The sequence below is a fragment of the Schistocerca americana genome, chromosome 1 (assembly GCF_021461395.2).
Source record: "Schistocerca americana isolate TAMUIC-IGC-003095 chromosome 1, iqSchAmer2.1, whole genome shotgun sequence".
NCBI lineage: Eukaryota > Metazoa > Arthropoda > Insecta > Orthoptera > Acrididae > Schistocerca > Schistocerca americana.
Window position 1 is genome coordinate 388,989,907 of NC_060119.1, and position 26,719 is coordinate 389,016,625.

Below are 26,719 nucleotides of genomic sequence, written 5' to 3' on the forward strand. Positions count from 1 at the left end.
CCTTTTTTCTCTATGCCTTCACCTGGCGCGACCTGGCGCCTGGTATGTTGCTTTTCAGTTTGATTGTAGTTGAAAGTTATTCTTGTCTGCAGCATCCCGTGGAAAATCAGCATACTACAGTGTCCAAGGTGGTAATATCTTAAGGTCTCTGGTCACCGTGTCCATTATTATGATGAACAGAAAGGAGTGAAGAGTTGGTCCCTAATGAGCACCCACAGAAACAAGCAGAGTTACCTGATGCTCTTGAAGCAGATAGTAGTTGACTTTCAGGATTGTTTTAGAGCAGCCAGTCTCATTCAGTTAGTTCTTCGGGTCTTCATGCTCACCGTCTGCCTGCTTAGCTGGGTGGTAACGTGCACGCCCCCCATGCAAGCGGTCCTGGATTCGATTCCCGGCCGCGTTGGAGACTTTCTCTTTTGGGGGACTGGGTGTTGTGTTGTCCTCATCATCATATCGCCGGCGCGCAAGTCACCCACTGTAGCGTCGAGTGAAATAAAACTTTCACTTGGCGGCCGAACTTCCCCGGTTGGGGCCTCCCGACCAACAATGCCATACGTTCGTTTCCATTTTTTTCATGCTTACGTAGATAACGTGGCACTCGCTCAAAAGCATGTTCCGTGCCCAGGAAGGTAAAGTGATGATGATTAGATCTTTCTAACAGAGTTTCTTAATGAGAAAGCAGGTATGAACGACATCGGTGGTGCCACAGCGTTTCACAAAACCACGCTGATTGATGATGATATTGATATTGACAGCCTGCATATTCTGCCGTCTGTGATGCACTGTGATCTTAATTACAATAAAAACATATTTCACATTTATGAACAAGTGTACAGAAGAAGGGATCGGTTGGTCGGGCATATTCTGAGACATCAAGGGGTCACCAATTTAGTATTGGAGAGCAGCGTGGAGGGTAAAAATCGCAGAGGGAGACCAAGAGATGAATACACTAAACAGATTCTGAAGGATGTAGGTTGCAGTAGGTACTGGGAGATGAAGAAGCTTGCACATGATAGGGTAGCATGGAGAGCTGCATCAAACCAGTCTCTGGACTGAAGACCACAACAACAATGGTCCATTGTGATTTAGCTCCGTATCAGAAATGTGTGGTTTCTATTTTTTGCATTAACTTTTTATACATATTTTCGATTACGATAAAGTTAAATAATAGTGCGAAAGAAGGTATTTTGCTTCTTTTTGTTGAAATGCAAGCAATACTTAATAATTTTTTCTCTGTTTCAGGAATTCGGAAAAACGAAAGGAGAAATCCAGAGATGCTGCGCGATGCCGACGCAGCCGTGAGACTGAAATCTTCACCAACTTAGCACAAGCATTACCTTTGCCACAGGCAGCTATTTCGCAACTTGACAAAGCCTCTATTATGAGGCTCGCTATTTCGTATCTGAAGATTAGGGACCTGCTCAGCCTTGGTATGTATTCTTTATGAGTTTCAACGAAAAAAATTATATGTATGTCTTAATTTAGTTGCCTTTTTTTTTAAAAAAAAAGGAATCTAGAAAATAAAACGTTAGCCAACTATTCACAAAATACGGCAGTAGATCCAGCCACATCTAAAAGATGGCCGCCTCACGAACTTATTTCTGCCTTCAGAGTGTACTTTGAGCGGATGTGTCATTAACTTTTGTGGTTCTAGTGAATATCTTTACAATCATCACCCAAAGCTTAATAATCTGTTGAGGCATTGAGTGGATGACCTCTACAGTGCCAGGGTTAAGTTGAGGCGATGTGTTGACTGATGGTTCTCAAGGAAACGTCATTACTGTCATACATTTTATTGGAGAACTAACTACAAGACTCATAGCGACACTCTGCAGTGGCAGCACCTCCTGGATGTGCGCTGAAGACAGCGAGTGTGGAGGCGCTGAAGCAAGCAGGCGTCCAGCGGGTGGGTAGGAATGCTGACGTGCGGAGTCCGCGGGAGAAGGTGTACCTCCCAGGCACGGCTCTGTAGCCCGAGGCAGGGCGCGGACACCCGCCCTCATACATGGTGAGGGTGACATCCCTCAGCAGTTGCATACACCCTTGCGAGCCGAGGTGTACATCATCAGTATGCCTGCCCAGGCATAGATGTTGTGCGGCTGCACTGCCCTTGTCTCGAGCGACTGCCTTCCGGGGCAGAAGGCTGGTTGCGTGTGAAGTGAGCTCCGAGGTGACCCGCCGTATCGAAGGCACTAGGTCTTCAGCGGTGAACTTACAGCTAACGGTAGGCTCGCAGTTGGTGGAGGCCAAGTCTCGTGGTGGCTGCTTGCAGAACCCTCTACATCTACATACGTACTCTCCAGACCATCGTACTGTGCATGGTACCTTGTACCACACTACTAGTCATTTCCTCTCGCGTGACATTCGCAAAGAGGGGGGGGGGGGGATGACTGTCTAAAAGCCTCCGTACGAGCTCTAATTTCTCGCATCTTATCTTCATGATCGTTACGCGAAAAGTACGTTGGCGACAGTAGAATTGTCCTGCAGTCAGCCTGAAATGCTGCTTCTCTAACTTTGCGCAATAGTGCCTTGCGAGTTCCTACTCATCCACATTAATTTACATTTTTATACCTTTAGAGCAAGCTGCCGTTTGTCATACCAATTAGAAATTCTGCATAATGCATACTGTATTTTCCTGCAATTACTCAGCGGCGACGCCTTCCCGTACATCGCAGCGTCATCAGCAAGCAGCTATAAATTGCTGCTGTTCGTCAGGTCATTTATGTTTATACAGAATAAAAGCGGTTCCTATCACACTTCCATGGGGCTCTCCTGACGATAGCCTTTTCGCCCTGTGGACCAGCTTAGATGTCCCCTCGTAGACGGTGCTGCCAGACTTTGATACCTTTGGCTTTAGATGTGTCAGTGTCTGCTTGTTTTGCTGAAGCTCCGCTTTCAACCAGTTACTCCAAAACAAGTTCTTAACTTGGGTGTGTAGTAACCAGCCTGTCGATACCGCCTTCTGCTGTGTCGTCGTTATTGCGTTGCTGACTCCTGGCCCCGCCGGCAATGTGGAAACCCGCCAGTGGCGTTGCTGCGTCTGACGTTAACGTTTTGGTCGATTCTGCGCTCGCCAGCTCCCATGCCCTTTTGCAACAGCCGTAGTACCGTTGGTATTTTATTCAGTAGCGCCAAAAAAATAGTGGAACTGCTAAAAAATCAAAAGTTCCATTGTTTGCTAATTAAATAATTATTTGTACTTGTTCTGACCTATGTGTATCACACCATGTTTTCTTTTTCAAACATTGGATTATCTGAGAACACCATACCAACATTTAGTTTGAAACACATTTATCAGCCTTTCCTCATTGCCTACGATTTGGCGTAAGTGGGGGGTACCCAACTCGGTATCCAACCTGCAACACCCAAGTCACTTTTCACCGCCTTCACAGTTCCCACAACAGCTTATTTAACCTCATGAATTGCATCACTGCAACAATTTCTACTGCAAATTTCCTTCTGTCTACTCTCGGTGTGCTAGTTGTTTCAGTGTTATCGTAGATACCACTTTTTGTGAGGCCCAAATTACAAATTCTTTTTTTTTTGCCAGTCATTGTATGCCGTCTAAAACAGATTTCATGAACGGCCTGCATATTTCGTAAAGACGGGCCTTACACTACCCACTAATCGTTCACGCGAAACGTCTAAAACAGATTTCATGAACGGCCTGCATATTCCGTAAAGACGGGCCTTACACTACCCACTAATCGTTCACGCGAAAGATTATTGTATGACAGTTGCACTAGGAAACCGTCTTTACACAAGATTCACTGAATCAAACTCAGCACACAATGTGCCTTTAATTAGATTCATAGAACATAGCACACTGGTCCCCAGTGCGATGTATTTGCAACATGGATGATGATAGTGATTGGTTCAAATGGCTCTTAGCACTATGGGACTTAACATCTGAGGTCATCAGTCCCCTAGAACTTAGAACTACTTAAACCTAACTAACCTAAGGACATCACACACATCCATGCCCGAGGCAGGATTCGAACCTGCGACCGTAGCGGTCCCGCGGTTCCAGACGATAGTGATTGGTTCTAAAAGAAATACACTCAGGAACATTGAAAATAGCGCACCAACAGGGGAGCATCGGACCGAAATGAAATTTGTTAGACATACTGATACACGTGAGAGATTCACTTGATCCCAAAACGAAGACAAGTAAACAAATACAGTGAGAACAAGTAGACAAATGAAGTTCAACATCAATAAAGCGATGGACCCCTTTTTGGTGCAATACATGCCTCAACATGGTCCGGCATCGAGTTGATCAGACGTCTGATGATGTCCTGAGGCAGACTGGCCCACAAATCTTGAACAGACACCTCCAAATCATGTACAGAGTGACACGGTGGCATCTGGTGTTTGAGCTGGACCCACACATGCTCCAAGGGGACAAGTTCAGGGAGCAGGCCAGTCATGAAAGAGTCGAAACATGACATAGGAAGTCTTACGGACGATCATTATCTTGCTGGAAAAGTACTCCTCGTACACTATGTAGAAAAGGTCCCACGTGGGGTAGAAGAATGTCATCAACATAACGCTGGCCCGTTAAGATTCCACGAACCACAATGAAAGGGGACCGGCCATCGTAAGTTATGGTCCACCAGACCATTGCACCGGCTGTGCGGGGGCTGTGGCGCGCGATAGCGTGGGTTAAACTGTACCGTTCAACAGGCTGCCTCCACACCCGCCAGCGGTTACCATCCATCCCCAAAACGAATCAGGTTTCATCCCTAATACCACGTTTCCCATTGTGTGGCAGTGCACGTCGATCTGGCGTGGCACCACTGCGGAAGGAGTCGCCGATGTCTGGCTGTGACGGCAGTAGCCGGCAAGCGCGCCTGGATTGCAAATGCACACCCGCCGGGCGTCTGGAAGTGGTTTGTGGAACAACTGGCATCCGTACAACTGCTTGAATTGTGGAGCGAATCACAGTAGGATCGCTGATCACTTGCTGCGCGATCCTTCGATCCTCTCGCCTCAGCGTCTTCCTGGTCAATCCAGCCCCTGTACGTCACACTTGGCTACCACCTCGTGTCCACTGCTGTCAGCTTTGTGTGACTGAACAGTCCGAACGATCGACCTGGCGAGCCACACGGCGTGTCGACCAGCCTGCGGTTTTCATGCCGATAATTAGGACCCTCTCAAACTGGCTTCACTCATGTTTGTGACCCGTCCAATGCACGCCGTTTAGCCGTTTCAGGGTTAAAATTCATTCTGAATATATTGTTAAAAATAAAAGGTCAAACACTGCCTTCCTTTGTGGTTAACAACACACTTTCACTATCAAAACAATTTTAAGCTGACAGATTTTGAAACTTTGTTAAGTGGGACACATGTGTTCCACGAATCTAACTAGACGCATGTTTGCATGTGAACCTAGAATTTTCACACATAATTTTTTTATGTTTGAATAATTTTATCAGGCAGGCAATTTTGGAAAAAATATAACAAATTATTACCAAAACACATTTATTGTCCTCACGATGAAAAACATTCACAAACAATTCATACACGTTTTCAACATCACATTTTAAGATAACTTTTGAGATATCATACACCAATGTTTTTTACATTGTGTGAAGTTCTCTGGGGCACATACGTCTCACTAGATAAAAATGAAGTACAAACCAGCGGCGTTGCTGAGGTGTGTAGTAATGTGATATATAAGAAAACACAGTTAGTTGCTTCAGACATTCTTAAAAAGGAGATGATAGTGAAACAAACGCACTGTGCCACTTACAAACACACGGCTCCTCATTTGATCGCTCACAGCCTTCTACATATCCCTCCGTGGTCCGTAGTATTTTTCTCCAAGTTCCGAAAGCATCTCGCTAGATGCTAGCACTAGACAGGTATGAGATATAGACGTCCAAATGCACAAGACTGCATATTACTTTAGTGGGACATATCAAGCACGAAAGGGTTAAGTAGGATCCCCTGCCCGATTGCAGCGCCACTGCAAGTTCAATGGGCATGCACATTGGCACCAAACTTGCATCATTTGCATATTGGTACTCATTGTACTTTCCTGAAATACTTGTAACTTTCTTCCCTCTTGGTGTGCTATCTTCATTGTTCCTGAGTGTGTGTCTGGTACGCCAAGAACGTAATTTCTTACAACCTTAAATACAGTTAAACGTCATTTCTTCGCATTGGCCTATTATTTTAAACAATGTTATACACAATCGCATGTACACTTAACGCAGGTGGAAATTATTACATCATGACATACACTCCTGGAAATTGAAATAAGAACACCGTGAATTCATTGTCCCATGAAGGGGAAACTTTATTGACACATTCCTGGGGTCAGATACATCACATGATCACACTGACAGAACCACAGGCACATACACATAGACACAGGCAACAGAGCATGCACAATGTCGGCACTAGTACAGTGTATATCCACCTTTCGCAGCAATGCAGGCTGCTATTCTCCCATGGAGACGATCGTAGAGATGCTGGATGTAGTCCTGTGGAACGGCTTGCCATGCCATTTCCACCTGGCGCCTCAGTTGGACCAGCGTTCGTGCTGGACGTGCAGACCGCGTGAGACGACGCTTCATCCAGTCCCAAACATGCTCAATGGGGGACAGATCCGGAGATCTTGCTGGCCAGGGTAGTTGACGTACACCTTCTAGAGCACGTTGGGTGGCACGGGATACGTGCGGACGTGCATTGTCCTGTTGGAACAGCAAGTTCCGTTGCCGGTCTAGGAATGGTAGAACGATGGGTTCGATGACGGTTTGGATGTACCGTGCACTATTCAGTGTCCCCTCGACGATCACCAGTGGTGTACGGCCAGTGTAGGAGATCGCTCCCCACACCATGATGCCGGGTGTTGGCCCTGTGTGCCTCGGTCGTATGCAGTCCTGATTGTGGCGCTCACCTGCACGGCGCCAAACACGCATACGACCATCATTGGCACCAAGGCAGAAGCGACTCTCATCGCTGAAGACGACACGTCTCCATTCGTCCCTCCATTCACGCCTGTCGCGACACCACTGGAGGCGGGCTGCACGATGTTGGGGCGTGAGCGGAAGACGGCCTAACGGTGTGCGGGACCGTAGCCCAGCTTCATGGAGACGGTTGCGAATGGTCCTCGCCGATACCCCAGGAGCAACAGTGTCCCTAATTTGCTGGGAAGTGGCGGTGCGGTCCCCTACGGCACTGCGTAGGATCCTACGGTCTTGGCGTGCATCCGTGCGTCGCTGCGGTCCGGTCCCAGGTCGACGGGCACGTGCACCTTCCGCCGGCCACTGGCGACAACATCGATGTACTGTGGAGACCTCACGCCCCACGTGTTGAGCAATTCGGCGGTACGTCCACCCGGCCTCCCGCATGCCCACTATACGCCCTCGCTCAAAGTCCGTCAACTGCACATACGGTTCACGTCCACGCTGTCGCGGCATGCTACCAGTGTTAAAGACTGCGATGGAGCTCCGTATGCCACGGCAAACTGGCTGACACTGACGGCGGCGGTGCACAAATGCTGCGCAGCTAGCGCCATTCGACGGCCAACACCGCGGTTCCTGGTGTGTCCGCTGTGCCGTGCGTGTGATCATTGCTTGTACAACCCTCTCGCAGTGTCCGGAGCAAGTATGGTGGGTCTGACACACCGGTGTCAATGTGTTCTTTTTTCCATTTCCAGGAGTGTATATGAAGTACCGACTTCCTGGAGATGTTCATTACGTTAGGGGTATGAAATAATTAAACTTCGCCGGCCGCGGTGGTCTCGCGGTTAAGGCGCTCAGTCCGGAACCGCGCAACTGCTCGGTCGCAGGTTCGAATCCTGCCTCGGGCATGGATGTGTGTGATGTCCTTAGGTTAGTTAGGTTTAAGTAGTTCTAAGTTCTAGGGGACTGATGACCACAGAAGTTAAGTCCCATAGTGCTCAGAGGCATATGAATCAATTAAACTTCCATCGCATTCGGAACTTATGTCTATCAGCAACATCAGTATGAGGCGTGACCCCCACTGTTGCAAGATTCACTCTTGGTTGTGGTATAGAAGTAAACAGACTCCGAATATCATTCGAGGAATTTCCTGCCATGCCCGAAACACAGGTTGCGTCGTTTCACTAAGATTCCTGGATAGAGGCTGGGATGAAAGTATAAATCTTCCCATCGCGTCCCAGAGATGCTCTTCAGGTGACAGTTCAGTAGACGAGACAGGTCATTTAAGAATCTGTGCATTTCTCAAGGCGTTTGCAGTGTGGGTCTTGCATTATCTTGCTGCAATATGCCATTTGGTACCCTGGCCATGAAGGGTATAACTACAGAATTTACCATTCATACATATGGTGGGAGTCCGTCTTCCTGTCAACATTTACCATATCAGTTCTGGTATCATTATCCAATAGCTCTGCGCACACTGATTCCAAGAACTGGAGCGATATGGGTCCCGAGCATCGCTGCTTCCTCTGATGTTTCACCAGGTCGTATAAGGACACGTTGCCATCGGTCTGACCACCACAAACAAAAGCGAGACTCGTCGCTGAACAACTCGGGATGCCACTACAGCACGTTGAGTAAGAGAATTAGGGAGAGAGAGAGAGAGAGAGAGAGAGAGAGAGAAAAGGGATGTACATGCGCTTATGATAAACCCCTTTCCTCAAAAACATCTCTCCTTCATAGCTCCTCTGTGTTCAGGTCCCGTATTAGATTCCCGTCTGGCCTGGGGATTTTCTCTGCCCAGGGACTGGGTGTTTGTGTTGTCATCATAATTTCACCACCATTCGTGAAAGTGGTTAGACTAGACTGTGCAAAGATTGGGAATTTTTACAGCTGTTTATGACCGCGCAGTTAGCGCCCCACAAACCAAATCATCATCATCATCGTCTGTGGTACCACAGATGACGTGTGACTGATCTCATTTGTACTAATACTGCAGTACACGCGAGGTGCCTATTTCTTTCCCCCGGATTGAGTGGAATGCATAAATTCTAATTAATATTCACCAACCTGCAGTCTCCTGTAGTTGTTGTCCCCAGCGCAGAAAACAGCACGTATATCATGAATCCATTACCTTGAGGATGTTCCTCTTATCGAGGAACTTATATTTAAGAAATAATTAAATTTCCAATTAGTTTGTTTATGCGGGATGCCAGTCGCTTATTATTAGCAGAACACGAGAAACTGTACAATTACATTCCACTTTAGAGTCACAAATAATTTTCATTCTTCGATAAGATAATGAACTGCGTATTTCCGTAATTACTATCACACTGTTCTCAACTACATATCCAAATAACCAGAAATTGCAACTGAAGTCTTAACTGACACCAACCGCGGCAGACAAAATGTCTGCCCTCCGATTCAGCCGAACCAGCTATGATCTTACAGGGAACCACTTCGCCCGCCATCCAATTTAGGCGTGATCCCAAGATCACTGAAGTGCTTCGACTGCCTTTTTGTGTAACTGTTGTTTATTGTTCTGCTGGTTATTAGTACTTGTGAAGTAATAGAATGGTAGCACGCTATTGAGAAATTCTTTAATTTGAAATGCAAGTAAATACGCTGTTTAATTTGTCCAGTATTAATAACAGAAGATTATAATTTTGGCGCGCAGCTTCCGAATGCAGCAGCCAATCGCAGAGCAGGACCACAGTTTAGACGGTCTTTCTCAGAATACCCGTACCGAACAAATCCTCTGTCGTCGGTACCTCACACCACATTACGTCATCTTGCCACTGTTGCCTTCTCAATTGTTCTAGGCAGAGCTTCTTGTACCTGAATACGATTGCTGCAGAGCCAGAAATAGTGCGCCACTCAATGTCCCGGATGACTGTGGCTCTGCACCGCGCTGTCCTCTGTTGTCTGCGGTATGATGTCAGCGGTAAACACACGTGGAAACGGAAGATCTCAAACCAGCTTCTAGTAATCCATTCCCGACGATTCATGGCGATACTGCCACTAAGCTCTGCCCAGATATCAACTGTTGTCATCCATCTGCCATCGCAGCCAGGCGAACATCCTACGATTTCCTCGTAATTTTTTCCTTCGCGAAGAACCTTTGCCTATGACGCTGCCCTGTCTTTAACGCTAATGATTCGACCTTCGTTAAAGTCCGAAAAATGACGATAAGTCGCGTGCACGTACTGTGACCGTACTGTGTTGCAATTTCCACGTGAAAAGTTCCCGCACACCATTCTTCATCTTTAGCAATAGTTTTTTTTCTGTACGGGATCGGTATAAGGATGCAATTTTATTCAGCGTATCCCGCACGCATGGAAATATTGGAGTAACTGTTTGATACCTCTGGTCGAGATATTTGTGGTGTAAGACTTTCTTTTCTGTCATTGTAATATCCATCACAATCTACCGTTTTCTGTCAGTGTAATATCCATCACAATCTACCGAGCGAGGTGGCGCAGTGGCTAGCACACCGGACTCGCATTCGGGAGAACGACGGTTCAATCCCGCGTCCGGCCATCCTGATTTAGATTTTCCGTGATTTCCCTAAATCACTACAGGCAAATGCCGGGATGGTTCCTTTGAAAGGGCACGGCCGACTTCCTTCCCCGTCCTTCCCTAATCCGATGAGACCGATGACCTCGCTGTCTGGTCTCCTCCCCCAAACAACCCAACCCAATCATCACAATCTCTACCTCTACCTCTACACTAGGGTTTATATGTAAAAGATTGTAGTGAAGAGATTGTGACAAATATTACACTGACGGAAATGATATATACATATATGGCTTGTTTGATGTCTATGCAATGACTGACCACCTGTTCAAACACAGACATAATAATTAACAGTCGAATTTACTTGACTGTAATCGGCATTTGCCGTGAGATGAATATTTATTCTCCTGTTCTTAATGTCAAGTTCTAATTAACATATATTACATGACATTTACTGTGTGGAGAGGCGTTTCCAGTTGTCCATGTAGCAATAGAGTAGCAACGGACCACACTAGTCGATAAAATCATTCTTGATAGCAAAATCAGTCTGGTGCGCAAACTCATACCTGTCCACCAGTAGGAAGCGCAAGACCAGACAAGGTCCCACGACGAAGGGCCTTCTCATCTCAGCTGCAGCGTCAGGTGTTTACTAGCTATCACCACTAGACGACGGTCATCTGCCCTGCTACACCTCTCGACGGTCTTGTCTGCAAACCGATTCAACGCGCGTAACCTACACTGGTTGAAGCACGAAAGTAACTTTCGCATGATGTGTCACTGGCAAGTAACGACTTGGACCGTACATATAGAGAACTGATACAGTACAGTACAGAAGGTAAGTGAAGAAATAAGCAGTGACGCTTTTACAACGCGTCCCACGCGTATTCAGTGGGATTGACGTCGGGGGAAGGACGGGCACAATTCGATGCGGCCGCGCGTTGTTACCGATCAAAATGAAGACAGGGCCGAATGCACTACTGAAAAGACGCATACGCCACGCCCCCCCCCCCTCCCCCCCGCCGTTCCACTCGCGGATCGCGCGAGGGAACGACGACTGTCTGAACGCCTCAGTACGAACTCTAATTGAATGGTGATCATTGCGCGATTTGAAAGTTGGTGGTAATAATATATGCTCTACATTCTCGGCGAAAATCGGATTTCGGACTTTAATAGAGCAGCCCCTTTCATTTAGCGCGTCGTCTTTCTGCAAGTGTGTCCCACTTCAAACTATCTGTGAGATTTGTAACGCTCTCGCCATGGCTAAATGTACCAGTCGCGAATCTTGCCGCTCTTCTTTGGACCTTCTCAATCTCTTGCATGAGACCCAACTGGTAAGGACCCCATATAGACGAACAGTGCTCTAAGACTGGACGAACTAACGTATTGTAAGCAATTTCCTTTGTTGAAGGACTGCATCGCTTCAGTATTCTACCAATAAACCGCAATCTAGAGTTCGCCTTGCCCGTTACACGTGTAATCTGATCATTCAAATGGCTCTGAGCACTATGGGACTTAACATCTGAGGTCATCAGTCGCTTAGAACTTATAACTACTTAAACCTAACTAACCTAAGGACATCACACGCTCCATGCCCGAGGCAGGATTCGAACCTGCGACCGTAGCAGCAGCGCTGTTCCGGACTGAAGTACCTAGAACCGCTCGGTCACAGCGGCCGGCTCTGATCATTCCATTTGAGGTAATTTCGAATAGTCACACCCAGATATTTGACGGATGTTACCACTTCCCAAGACTGGGCATTTATTTTGTACTCATACATAAATGGGGATTTTCGCCTTGTTATACGCAGTAGGTTACACTTACTAATATTGAGAGATAACTGCCAGTCATTACACCACTCATTTATTTTCTGCAAATTCTCATTGATTTGTTCACAACTTTCGTGTGATACTACTTTCTTTTAGACTACAGCATCATCGGCAAACAGTCTAATGCCGCTGTCAATACCATCAACCAGATCGTTTACGTAAATCGTGAAAAGCAGCGGACCTATTACGCTGCCCTGAGGCATTGTACCGTGTTCATCAAATATTTGGAGGTCACTACGCCCATGGAACATTATGCCTCACTACAGCACAACACCTGGGCCACCAAAATGATCGTGTTCGACAATGCTGGACGTACCCTCATATGGCAAGAGGTGGAAAGAAGTAATGAATCCAGGAACATTGTCAAACATGGTCCAGCCACGTTATTTGGCAGTGACACATCATGTGAAAGTTACTTTCGTACTGAAGTTTTGCACACCAGTGTCCTTACTCTCACTTTTCTCGGTAATGTTGTATCACAATGTTTTTATAAAAGGAGATATATTTGTGGAAATCATTGACTTTGTATATAATTTCGAGAACTTTTCGTGACCTAATAAAATTTCCGATTATTAAAATAGTTTCGCCCAGCAGGTAATTGTTTATATGTTCTCAAGGACTTAGTTTTATATAATAATGCGTCCATTCTCAACAAGTTCTGTGAATTACTCGACTATTGTAGTGTGGTAACTTAGTAAGTTCTTCACCATGGGAAACACTTACCGACGCTGAGATGGAAGTTATATGAATGCTTCTGATACGGAAGGTTCGGTTTCAGAATGTGAGGATCAAGTGAGTAATAATTTTGAAAAATGAGAATTGTGATCTCTCTCATCGTTTTGCCAGCAACACGCAAGCAATTTCGTAAAGAAATCGTGCTATAGAGTGGCAGCTACGTCCACTTCTGCTACCAACCTGGAATAGCACGGTGTGCAAAAAAATCTTTTGTGGCGTAAGATAACGGACCGTAATATATTTCGGGCGTCAATCTCACCATGAACATAGTAAAATATCACATGCTGTGATTCGATAGTAAATCATGTAGAGAAGCAAAGCAACATACTGACATCAAACTGTAGGATAAAATGAAGGACGCTTTGCGACAATCAAGCTTTAGATGTTCTGATTCCGCAGATTAATGCAGGCAAAGGACCAGGAGCAACACCAGAAAGAAATAAACGTACGAGATTTCTGCTTGAACTCATCAGTGAACTAAAAGATCAGAATGTGATATGTGACGTCGTTACCTTTATGATTTGGAATAGCAGCTGCTACAACAAGGAAGTTACGCTAATAAGATCTGCACGGTAAAATAGTCCAGAACTCCCACCACAGCAAGCAACCAACCAACACGGAAGTTCTATGTTTGTCATCTTACTTCGCGAATGACGCTGCTGTTATCGATTATATTACAAGAGAAAATAAAAAAATGTCATGAGTATAATGCAACACCACGGCCAGTCAGCAAGAGAGATGACAAAAACAGGAAATGGTCATGGGTACATCAGAACTAAAGAGCTTTTGACACAATATGCTAAAAAAGTATGTACTCTTGCGAAAGAAAGACATATCAGTAGTCAGTAATCATTTTCTAAAACTTATTAGACATTTCTGCACCCGCGGTCATGTTTTGAGAACTTCAGTAGATCCCAGTAGGTACGTAAACAAACGGACGTGAAGAAGGAGAGTATTGTTAGAAGACATTTTAAAATCACAAAAAAAAAACACACTTTCCGTGAGCGGATGAATGACGAGGATTTTCAAGAATATCCTAAAACTTGAATATACTTTTGGTGTCTTAACAGTGTGCCACAGAAAAAAGAAAAAAAAACTTTAGACGAGCTTGTGTGGAAACTATAACAGGCAGAAGAGCGTAGGGCTCCACGGCCAGTACCAGCTTGAATAAAATCATTTAGAATATTAAAGGCCATCTCATTACGAAAAAGTGAAATATTACAAAGCTAACGTTTCGATTGACTTTTGCAGCGTTTTTCAGGGCGACTGTACTAAATAAATTTTGTCGTCGTAAAGGAACCACTACAAATTCGCTCGAAACGTTGTCTTTGCAATTAGTTTAATGTTTCGTAACTATGCGGCTTATTATGGAAAAGGGTTTTCTTCAAAATATAACACACCATTGAAAAGCCCACGTCATCTACTTGGGTGCAGACGGTAACCAATGAATAGTAATATTGTGCTGGAATTTTGTATACTGTATCTTTGTAACTGAATCTTTTTTCAGTGTCCCACATTAAGATACGAACAGAAGTGTAACGTATATTACGACACGTGTTTTTAAGTAAGAACCATTTTGAAATAAAATTGAAACAAGTAGACTTACTTGTTAATTTTATTTTTGCATGATATCCTTTACTTTAAATTTTCTACCTAATTCCCACGAATATTAAAGTACTTACCGTGTTGTACAACCAACGTTGAATACCATCCTCATAGAAATCTACCGCCTGAGCATAACTTTCGATAATTTAAACATTCTGTAACAATTGCATAAAGCCCACTTTTTATACTGGAAAAAACTCATCGTAAAGCGTCTATTTTCTCTCTCTTCATTCCAGTTCGTTCCTCATAATGCACATTTTTCTGTCATCTTTAAAAACCCTCACCCATTTCTGTACCATTACATCGCTCATACATGTCAACAAGTGTTCTTTATGCATAAATTATCGGAAGTTACGCTGAAGTGATGGATATATACATGTCGTTTCGCTCGCTAAGGATCACGTGGAGCCATTACTTAGCACTGGCTTTCTTGGCTTTCTTATGTTCCCAAAACTTCCTCATCCTTTCTGTCCAGGCCTGTCTTGCGAGCATGCGTTTTTAAAGTTTCAAATTTCTTCCTGTTGGATTCTTCGGTATGAAATATGTGTAATGTTTTTCTCCCTGTGTATAATCCGTGTAGTTGCCAGAGATCAAAACAGATTTGTGTGAGGTCACTTTTTGTCTCTACCAGCCAACATATTTTGGATTGTCGGGTTCCGTTGATGATGGGGAAGATTTTGTTGGTCAAGCGAGAGTCGTCAATTCGTGCTATGTTGTCGTTATTATTATTATTATTATTATTACTATTATTATTATTTAAACTTGTGTCCAGCTGTATACAGAGATTAATAATTCGCATTTTCTTAAATGAATTGTCAGGAATTTATTTTCCACTTTGTGCCCAATTATGACAGATCTCATATTTCTCCAGCCAGTATACTGCTGAAATAAATTCGAACAGATCAGCAGGGTTAAAAATATTAAACTGGTCATACGTCACCTGAAAATCATCACTAAGTGTTAACAGAAGCCGAGAGACTAGTTGCAGCATTGATCTGATGTGCTTCATTACAGAATGATTATAAGACCACTTGATTCAGGTATCTTGATTCTTCTCAGATTACTTGCATCTTAGAACTCCGTTGCTAAGAAGTTGTTCCACAACTTGTGCATTACCCCTTTCATCTAGTTGGTCTTCGAATGTTCAGTCTATCCTCTTGTCCACTCACTCCATATAGCATCTCCAACACACCTATTTGTGCTTTGTCTCCTGCTTGTTATCCCATGTTTTACTGTTTCCAGTTTCCCCCCTTCTCTTCCTTTGAATTCTCTTCCTCTGAATTTCTTTGGCCATTTCTTTTTATTTTCTTAATTTTGCCCTAGTTATTCTCTAGTCCGTGTTCTTCTCCTTCCCTTCCCTTTTGCCTACATGTCTCACCCTATGTACACTTCTTTCTGCACTTACTCCTCCCTTTGTCTACAGCTTATCAACTGCAGCTCTGTCTCATCCACCCAGCACTTTCTCAGCTCCTCAAACAAAATCTTTTGTATCCCATATGTATTTCAGTTCCATCCTATATTGCCGTTCGTCTCGTCCACCATGATATGAACGGGTTTCCTGTTCCAACTTTGCAAAATGGCTGAAAGATCAACTGTTTATGACATCCAGTTACCTTTTCATGCATAACTGTGGATTTGTTTCAGGAATGAACCTCTTAAATGCTTTCATTTTTAATATTGCAAGGGCAGTGCTGGTAGCAGCTACTATGTCTTTGAGAAAGACAGTGTGTAACATTGTGAATGAGTTAGGAAATGAATGATACTATTATGTTTAATACTCTTCACATTTAAATGGCTAGTATGCTGTTGCATTAAACAAGTTTTCACTACTTCTACAGTTTAGAATTCTGCGTATTGACAGTATGGTGCGGAATAAACTTTTGAGGTGCTGAAAAAAACTAAGAATATATTGTCATGTTGTTTGAAGCCAATATAGGGGCGCTTACAATACTTGCGCTCCTAATCTCATATTTGCAGCTGAGTGATTTAGCCTTTTCTTTATTTGCTACAGCTGTTCCTTAAATAAAGTCCAGTGCCATTCTTTCCCTCAAACTGAGCGTAATAACTGGAAATAAATGCCTTGTTCTTCATCATATGTTAAAAACATGCTCCAACTGTAGTTTGTTTGGCAGTTGTTTACATAATTGTACTTGGAAACTGATGTAGTTGGCAACAGCGAACTTGTAAGTCCTTTTTGTTGGACAAGTAAAATGGGGTTTTGGAAGTGTTGTAGTGGTCCTTGTTGTCATCAGCACAGCTCTAAAAGAAGTTATGCTCGTTATTGGATGGCAGGGCTTTCAGCAGTTTGCACAGAAGCAATGTCAGCAGTGTTTCATTGCTTCCTCAGCTGTGTTGCTTCGATATTTCATTTCTATCCTGTTTTGACAGCATTCCGATTATCTTGTTTTGTTATTTCAGAATGCAGGAAATTCTGCTTTTTGTTTGTACTGTCCCATAATTTACAAGATGAGTATAAAGGCAAAAAAAGATGGTAAAGGAATGAAAGATTGAGCTATTTATGGATAGTCCTACTAGTTTAAGTATAACAAATTGTAGTAATGTAATGAACACACATGCTACTTGCTAAAGTCTCAAGGTCGTACTCTTTGTCAAGCTTACATGTCTGCACTTGACAATTTAAATTGGTAGGTGTGGGGAGGTGGAGGCAAAGTTCATCTGATTTGTCTCTGCAAAATAGCAGAAGTCACTAGAAAAGAGACCTAGAGCTTTAGAAATGGAGCACTTCTAGAGAAGAGCATATAGAATTCCCCAATTTCACCTTCTAAGAAATGAATAAATAAGAGAAAGGATGCAGACTTATTATAGTATTGCAGATATAATAGAAGAAAGATAGCTAGGATAATCAGAGGAGGAGGAGGAGGAGGACGACGACATAAATTGTGGTTAAGGGGATCCAAGAAGGGATGGGGAGAAGATAAATAGATTATGAAGAAGAATGGTGACAGAAATGCGAAATGCAGCATCAGCTGTCGGACCCCCACAAGAGAGAAACTCAGTTATAGACCATATTGCAAAGGCAGCTATGGAAATGAACCCAGCATTCATTGCATAGTATTTGGGAAGAAATGAACACGTTTGCTGTGGTTATACAGAATACAGGAAGAGGACAAATTGGAGTGGAAGATGTTGAAAGTGTTAAGAATGACTTTAAGAAATAAGGTTTGCTGTGGACCAGATGTTGGAAATGAGCTCTGTATACCCACTTTAAACCCTCCAATAGTTCCTATGATGTCATCTCTATGTTCGCAGTCTCTGTATGCATGGAGATGTGATGTGCAAGTCTCTGCCACTGCTCAATCATAACCATAAAATCATCACTTAAGTCTTGTCTGGCCCAAGTGAACTCTACCAATGCAGAAAGGAGAGCTAGCACATGGGTTTGCAAATATAAATAAGATCTTGCAGCGTTGCTGTTACATTGGCAACCACTGGGTGTAGCGACTATTATATACCAGTATATTGACTGATTGCTAAGCAGTGAATATTGTTCTGTTTGAATATTTGGAGTTCCCAGGTTGCTCTCTTAATTTTTTTCTCCAGTGTTCCTTTTTTAAGTCACTTTGGCTCTTTTCTGGTGCTGACTTCAGTCTCTGCCAGTGCTTACCATTTGCTAATTCTTTGTCTGTATGAGTTTCCATTGAAAATGTGTGATGGACTTAAACGAGTCTTTTGTAAATGCTTTTGTCCTGGGGGATTCAGGGTGTGTGCATGCAGAGAGTCTGTATATGTGTATGTCTGGGATCTCCTTCCAAACCCCTGGATCAGTTTCAACCATACTGACATTGAAACAGCCAGCCTCACAAGTGTCAACACAGTGAGGTTTATAACTTCCTATCTGCAATAGGAGTGGAGATGGAGGCAAAAAAGCTTCTTCTTTTTTTCAGCACCTGGCGTGTAGGCTGCCCCTCATGACAGGTATATTGTGTGAGAACAGTATCAGCCTGCCAAATCAAGCTTCTTTGTTGGGCAACCTACACGGCAGGGGCAACACATGGTTTTATGGGCACTACATGTAGGCTGCCATGCTTGGCAGGCATGTTGTGTTGGAGTAATATCTACCTGCTTGGCGTGGTAGCCTGTACAACAGGGGCAAATAAATGATTTTCAAGCTCTAATGCGTAGTCTGTCCTGCATGACATGTTGTGGGAATTATCAGCCTGCTTTATTGACGTGTGAAGTAGGGTACACATGCCAATGAGCATTGCTGGGGATAGGTTGTGATTGGTAGGGTAGGGGATGAACAGAGTGAGGATTGGGGGGGGGGGGGGAACGGACAGAGTGGAGAAGGGGGGGGGGGAGATGCGTGAGGCTGGTGGAAGGTGCAGACGGATAATGGGGAGGTGAATAAGGAAGAGGGGAGGCAGAAATGGAAAGAGAGAGGGGGAGGAGGATACGGTCAGAGGAAGGAGGAGGAAGGAATGATCAGAGTTAGTGGGGGTGGAAGAAATGGATGAAGATGGGGAGAGGAGGAGATGAAGAGAGAGGGGGGGGGGGAGGAAGAGATAGATAGAGATAGAAGGATGAGGTGGGTGGTCAGAGGGAGGAAGAGGTACACACATATAGAGGGGGAGGAAGAGTGTGCTCAGTATGTGTCACACATGCAGTTTGTCTAATGGTTTAAATACCCTGCTATCATAGTTAAAACTGACTGTGAGAAAGAAAACTAAACTACAGGTTTGCACATCATAGCATTTTCTTCCTCACACTCACATTTAACTTATTTTAAAGAATGTGTATAGCCTATCCCTCTCTGAACGTTTATTAGGGCATTGTGTACAAATTTGGAATAAATTTGCCAATAACTTTTTGAGATTTTTGGTAGAAATGTCTTGTCATTATATAATAATGTGGATATCTTCTAATAACTTCAGTCGTGCAGTTTAGTTAGTTATAGGTCTTCCGGGGGAACTCTGAGGAAATGTACCACCGGGGGCTTTAAATATGAATAATATCTTGTGTATCTGCTACATATTGAAATTTGCAGTGCAGGGACTAACTTGTGCACTCTCATGCTCTAACTCAAGAAATGTGTGTAAGGAGTTTGATACAGCCGCCAAGCCACTTGACACAACAGGTGTACGTACAGTAATGTGAGTAGCCTTGTTGGACCCTTCAAAAATGATGACTTAGCTCACTCGTCCACTGTAAAAGTTAACGTACCACATCGAGAAGACATCTCTAACTGAAATGAAATGAAACAATTTCAAATTGTCACAGAACTTGAGACAGCAACCACGAAAGTAAAGTAAACCATTTTGAAGTTGATTCTTACACAGTGGGACCAGAGAACTTTGGTCACTGAGGACAGGGCTCTGAAATTTGTCATTTTATGACATGATGAGAGTGTGAGATGAAATTACATATAAAACTCGGCATATAATTATTATTTTACTTGATTGTTAAGTTTAGTAAATTTGCTGGCACGCTCTTCTACAAGATATTAGGATATTTTCAGAGTTGCTTCAAGCTAGACACGTTCCATTATTGTTATTATTATTATTATTATGATCATTAAAAAAAGTAAAAGAAAAAAATCTTACAAAGACTGGAAGTCATTACCATTCAAGCTGACTTAAGCCTTGCAGTATCAAGCAAATGAAGTAATGTGATAAAAATTTAATTACATGTAAACTGAGTCATCATGGTCAAACAATTAAAATTTTTTATGTATAAATAGGTTGGTCTTGCCTCCTATGTTAGTTAATAGAAAATCCTCATAAGCATTTATCTTGTTTGCTGGCTCTGTTTAGGCATGCCCGTTGTCTGTTGATTCCAACTGATTTAAGCCTCACTTTGCTACTTCTGCTAACCTTTTATGTCCTCTCTTCCTTTCAGCTTTTATTGTAGATAAACTTTTGATAAGGAGTGCAAAAATTTCACATTTGCTTTTGAATGTTTCCTGAAGGTATCAGGTATTGACAGATGTGGTAGATGTTGTCGCTTTGCCTGTTAATATTAATGTATTTGTTTGTATTTTATATTTGAACAGACATTTTATTTTAATTTTTGTCTTTTTAGCTCCGGAACCGACTGACTGTAAGGCTGATGCTATCAGTGATCCCCTATTCTTAAAGGCACTGGAAGGCTTTCTGTTGGTCCTGTCTGCAGATGGAGACATGATTTTCCTGTCAGATAACATTAATGAGTACCTTGGTATTCCTCAGGTATGTTGTGCTATATGTAAAATGTTACAAGGTAATGACCATATTCTGACCTATGATGTGTACTTGTACCGTTGAGTACCAATCACTATAAAGTACATGAAAGAGGGTAGTTTGTAACGTATGATTTTATCTGATATTGCTGCTGTTTTGTATACTATTGATTACATGTTTGTGAACATGCAATCATTATAGAGCTAAAAGCAAAATGTTTTTAATGTCTCCAGAAAAAGATCAATATCAAAGCATGTAATTGCATATATCAGTTTGCTGATAGAAAAATGTTTCTCATTGCAATCCAAATGGTAACTTAGTGAAATAATACCAGAAACTTACTGGAAAATGCTGTTCGTTTTATTTTGCTCTCTATTAATACATATGCTATGGTTATTCACAATGATATAGGTTTAACTGGGTGTAATTAAAACACTGTATAATAATATTTTTTCCAAAACTAATACATGGAAATATTATTTATCATAAAGTATGAACTGCTTAGTTCCATTCAGAAATTTTGACAGACAGATGAGGTGAGCAATCCTTTGTTTCAGGAAATGTAATTCTGTATTGATAATACTCCTGCTGTCTAGAAACAAAGATCTCGTATTATGGAAAGAAAAGAGGATATAGTTGGAGGAGGCCTTAGTTAGGGTGCATGCCACATGGAACCATTGTGTGAGGGAGGGGGGGGGGGGGGGAGGAAAGTGAAGATTATAGATGAAGCCCATCTTTTATCTGTATGTGTGGTTTCCCTGATGAAAGATTGATCTACTCAACTCATGTCATTTAACATTTTTTCTCTGCTAAAGCTTTAACCATTCTCACATATTACTTTAAAAAAAAAAAAGGCCGCTCACATGTCCGTAATTACATCTTGGGTGGTAAAGGACTCACAAATGAACTCTTGTTATTCTTGCTCCACTCTCTCACTCACTCACATATACCAAGTTTGGTTGAAATTGTTTCAAGCATTTCAGATTTATGCCTATACCAACAGTTCCGAACCACCACCACCACCCAGAAATGGGGATGGTAGCAGTGTTTTTCCACATAGTATTTTCTTTTCTAGGCAGTAAGCCATTTATGTGCTATGTTTAGTTTATATTTTGTCATGCATGCCCGAGTTATACATACTTGTCAAATCCACCCCTTCCTTACACTCATCACCATCCCTGGAAGTACTTGACCAGTCCTTCCACCCCACCCTTTCCCCATGTTTGAGGGTTAAATGCCATCGGGGCTTTCAGCAGTCAGTCCAGCAGCCACGAGAACTATAGACTTGATACTATAGCTAATATTCATTTACCTATATGTATTACCCTTCACACACACACACACACACACACACACACACACACACACACACACGCACGTAAAGCTGCTAGGTGTTTCTTGCCCTAATAGTGTATTCTTTTCCAGGTAGGAAGCCATATTTGTGACAAGTTTGTTATTTCCGGGAAAGCAAAATAATCAAACAACGGGAAATACAGGATGGAATAATGACAATAGTATGAAAAGGATAGATTGCTACTCATCATATAGGGGTGATGCTGACCTTCTTTTTTCTTTCCCCCCCCCCCCCCCCCCCCCCCCCTCTGTGTGTGTGTGTGTGTGTGTGTGTGTGTGTGTGTGTGTGTGTGTGTGTGGGGTCTGATTTCAATGAAGGCCTTTTTGGTGATAAACTTACCTGTTAGACAGTCATTTTGTTGTGCGTTTCTGCAGCTCAACATCTCTGCTACAATGGATGTTATTTTCTTGGTACTAGTGTGTTGTTAGAAGGTGATAATGTACAAATTTATTATTTATAGTATCCATTGTGGTAACATTTACAACATTTGCTTCCAGATTGATCTTATGGGCCACAGTATATATGAATTCAGCCATCCCTGTGACCATGAGGAAATTAAAGAGATTCTCTCCATCAAGACTCCAGCTGTGCCTTCTATTCCACGTTCTTTCTTCATTAGGATGAAATGCACTTTGACTAGCAAAGGCAGAAATGTAAATATAAAGTCAGCTACTTATAAGGTGAGTTGAATATAAAACACACATTATACCCACGTAATTGTTTTTCACTGTTTTCTTATTACTGTGCAGCTCAAGTTGATGGTAGTACGCAGAAGAATTACAGAAAAAGTGTGTAATGTTAAGGTAATACAGTTGAGTACTCTCTTCTCTAATGCTGACACCACCACCACCACCACCACCACCACCACCCCAAGAGTCACATGACCACTACCCTTAAGTATTAGTCTTACCAAGAACAAGTAATAAGCGGTAGAACACCTGCAAAGAGGTGAGAAGAGTGGGAACCAACTCAGATCAGAAGTGCTGACACAGGAGAAGTGGTAGTAAATAAGTAACACATTTGCAAGAAACAGATTAGTATTGTAGGAAGAGACAGTGAAGAAGAGTACCTATCAGTTGCTGAAAATTAGCACCAAATATTCATGTTCAGTTCAGGAGGAGGTCAACTTGAAATAAGTTCCTCATTATTTCCACAATAATTACAGTTAAAACTTTGTATGCTAAGCTAAGCAAAGCATAACTAAATCATCTCTAAGCTTTCTTCAAAACAAAAATGTGTCCCACCTCCAGTAATCTTGTTGCCAATGTAAAAAAGAAAATGTAGAAAATAACTTCATTTCTTAAAATTACCAAATATGCAGCAACCAGTCGCAAAATCATGTTTTATTTATTCACTTTTGCAAATCGATTCAAACTGATTAACAGCCATCAGCAGTGCTTTCAACCAATATTGCTGCATATTTGGTAATTTTATGGTTTATAGTCACTGCACGACTTGGGAACCATATGGTGCCCACCATTCATAACTTCATTTCTTTTAAAGCCTCCAGTTAGTTTACACTATTCCACCAGAATAATATAATTATTTTGATAGAAACTAGACTAGACATCACACTTTGCAGCCAGAATTTCCATAGTGAAGCAATGTTCTCTTCAGTGACTGATGAAGAAGGCCAACTTGAGTATAGAGCGTATCTGAAGGTGAACTTATGCCACTGAAATTATTTGCAGTCTCTGAATGAATGTGACAGTTTGTCAGAGAATCTTCTCCATACAGCAAAGCTGTTTCCTCAGAAGTCAGTTATGTAGAATAATAATAATAATAATAATAATAATAAAGTTCCTTATATGTGGCAAGTAGTGACACATCTTGATACTGTTTAGGGGGAGGGGGGGAAGAGAGATCTGGATCCTGGCTCCAAGTATCTGTAATATACACATGTCTGAGAATTTGCCTCCTGTGTAGAACTGCATTCATTCTTGTGTGAAACTGCAGTTGTTCCATTCTTTTCTTCATTTAAGTGAATGGCCTGAAGGCCTATTGGGGCAGTCATATTGCTCTGCCAATTTCAAGTCAGCACTAGCAGTTTGATAGCTTAGAGATCACATTTCTACCTTCAAGTGCAGGCAGATTTTTTCATGAGTTGGCAGAACCCTGTCCAGACACTATTCAATTTACTTCTCCTCTGTGAATATCTTTTAGTCTTCCAATATCATACATTTGACAGCATTCTTGCAATGAAGACAACAATCGTCATTTGTGAAGCCCAGTTTTGTGAATGAACAGGGCTCTTTTTTTATTTTTAAACTCCCACAGTTTGTTCTCCTTTTTTTTGTTATATCCTGTCACTCATTACATCTAAACTTTGGAAACCACTGTGAGGCGCACGGGTGAGGGTATGTCCTATTGTACCTGTTATTAGGCTTTCTTCCTGCTCCATTCACATATGGAGCATGGGAAGAATGATTGTTTGAATGCCTCTGTGTGTGCAGTAACTATTCTAATCTTATCCTAATGATCGGTATGTGAGCAATATGTAGCAAGTTGCAGTATATTCCTAGACTAATCATTTAAAGCTAGTTCTTGAAGCTTGATTAACAGACTTTCTTGGGATAGTATACACCTTTCTTCAAAAGGCTTCCAGTTCAGTTCCTTCATTATCTCTGCGACACTCTCCCACAGATTATGTCAACCTGTGTCCATTTGTGCTGCCCTTCTCTGTATGAGCTCAATATCCTCTGTAGTCCTATGTGATACAGGTCCCACACACTTGACCAATATTCTAGAATGAGTGATTTGTAAGCAATCTCTTTTGTAGATTGATTGCAGTTCCCCATTATTCTACCAATAAACCAAAGTCTACCACCTGCTTTATCCATGACTGAACCTATGTGATCATTCCATTTCGTGTCCCTATAAACTGTTAACTTACGTTAGAGTGACATGTTCCACATCATTTGAAATGTGACATTCATGATCTATGGAACAAGGATTAATGTGTGTATGGTATTTGTACGAGTTGGTCAATTCCTGACTCATTGATATTGTACTCACTAGGTTACTACATTTTTTTGTTTTGTGAAGTGCAAATTTTACATTTCTGAACATTTAAAGCAAGTTGCCAATCTCTGCAGCACTTATTGCGGAGACATAGCATGTTCCGAGTTCGAGTCTTGGTCTGGCACACAGTTTCAATTTGCCAGGAAGTTTCATATCAGCAACTCTCTCTCGAAGAGTGAAAATTTCATTCTAGACTAAGCAGTCTTACTGTTATAAAATTTTACCCTAAAGAAATGGAGTTATTGCATAAAGGATGAAGCTGCAATACGACCCAGCATTTAATGATGCTAATATTAAATCTGTAATTGCCTATAGTAAAGCAGCATATGATATGGCGACATTACCAACAGTTTTTAACAGACCCACTACAGGAGTATGAAAATTGTAGAAATAATATTTATGAAATCATTAATTTAAAAGCATCAACAATAAAATGTGATCATCTGATGCTAGAGAGTTAAAAGCAGTCAAAGGTGGTACAATTGTAGTTATGCATGAAGATGACTGTATTACAAAACAAAAGAATTTTTCAGAGGGAATAACATTGTGAGAATAGAAAAGTGAACAACAAACAAAATTCAGACACTTACTAAATAAGCAGTTAAGAAAAGTGATTTTCACTTTCTAATAAGGGAATGAATAATTGTATAGTAATGCTCAGCGAGCACCTAAGCTGGGAACACAAACCAAAATAAGCAAATACGGAATTCCTATTGCTGCTGTAAATTGTAGAAATAGTCCAGCATGCTTACTTATTAGAAATAACCAATAAAGTGCTTAGCTGTTACTATACATACACCAAGAAATACATAGCTAAAAGTACCATGGATCTAATAAAACAGAATAAAGACTCAATTTACCACTTATTGAAACCATAAACAACATAAGAAATAAAATGAAACAAGGTTAGCCAACCATGAATACATGAACTGAACAATGTCCTAGACATAGTGCTATCACACAAATATTCCACTCTCCAAGGAAAGAGAGGCAAGCAGAATGATGTGGCGGCTCCAGGAAGCTGCCTTGAAGGAAGATCACTTAGAAAATAAACTTTTCAGGGAGCAAATCCGAAGGGCTGATAAAGTCACTTATTACTGACATAAAATATGGTAAATGAAATACACAAAAACAAAATCAAGGCTAAATAAAAAAAAAAAAAAGTGAAATAATGTTAGTGAAGGTAGGCAAGAAAAAAGAAGAAACAAAAATTCATTATGTTACCATGTATAGGCAATATTTCTCACAAAATAAGTAACACATTTTGCAGTATTAATGTTAAAATTCTGCAAAGAGAATGATAGGAAATAACATAATACACAGAACAGACAAAAGTCAGAAATGTGGCTCGTCAGGAATGCACAAAATTAAGTGTGACAAGTTCTACAGTGGACAATATAATGAAAATTTACTGTAAGATACAACAAACATATAAATCAAAGCAACAAACTACCTATCTACATTTAGTACTGCCCATGCAAGCCAAGTTGACACTTTGTGGAGTGGCTGATGAGAATGGCCATAATTGGGAAATGCCTTTACAGTTGCTCCCATCAGCCACTGCACCAAGTTTCA

At 42.1% G+C, this 26,719-nt stretch overlaps 1 protein-coding gene across 3 annotated transcripts in view; it reads left to right on the forward strand.

Annotated features, from left to right (window-relative positions):
- Nucleotides 1-26,719, forward strand: part of LOC124601774 (protein similar) — a 747,040-nt gene that overhangs the window by 420,304 nt on the left and 300,017 nt on the right. For all 3 annotated transcript variants that reach the window (XM_047136272.1, XM_047136270.1, XM_047136271.1), the window contains exons 2-4: nucleotides 1,243-1,430; nucleotides 20,633-20,778; nucleotides 22,621-22,803. In XM_047136272.1, the coding sequence (XP_046992228.1) occupies nucleotides 1,243-1,430; nucleotides 20,633-20,778; nucleotides 22,621-22,803 (517 nt within the window). The remainder of the gene's footprint in view (nucleotides 1-1,242; nucleotides 1,431-20,632; nucleotides 20,779-22,620; nucleotides 22,804-26,719) is intronic.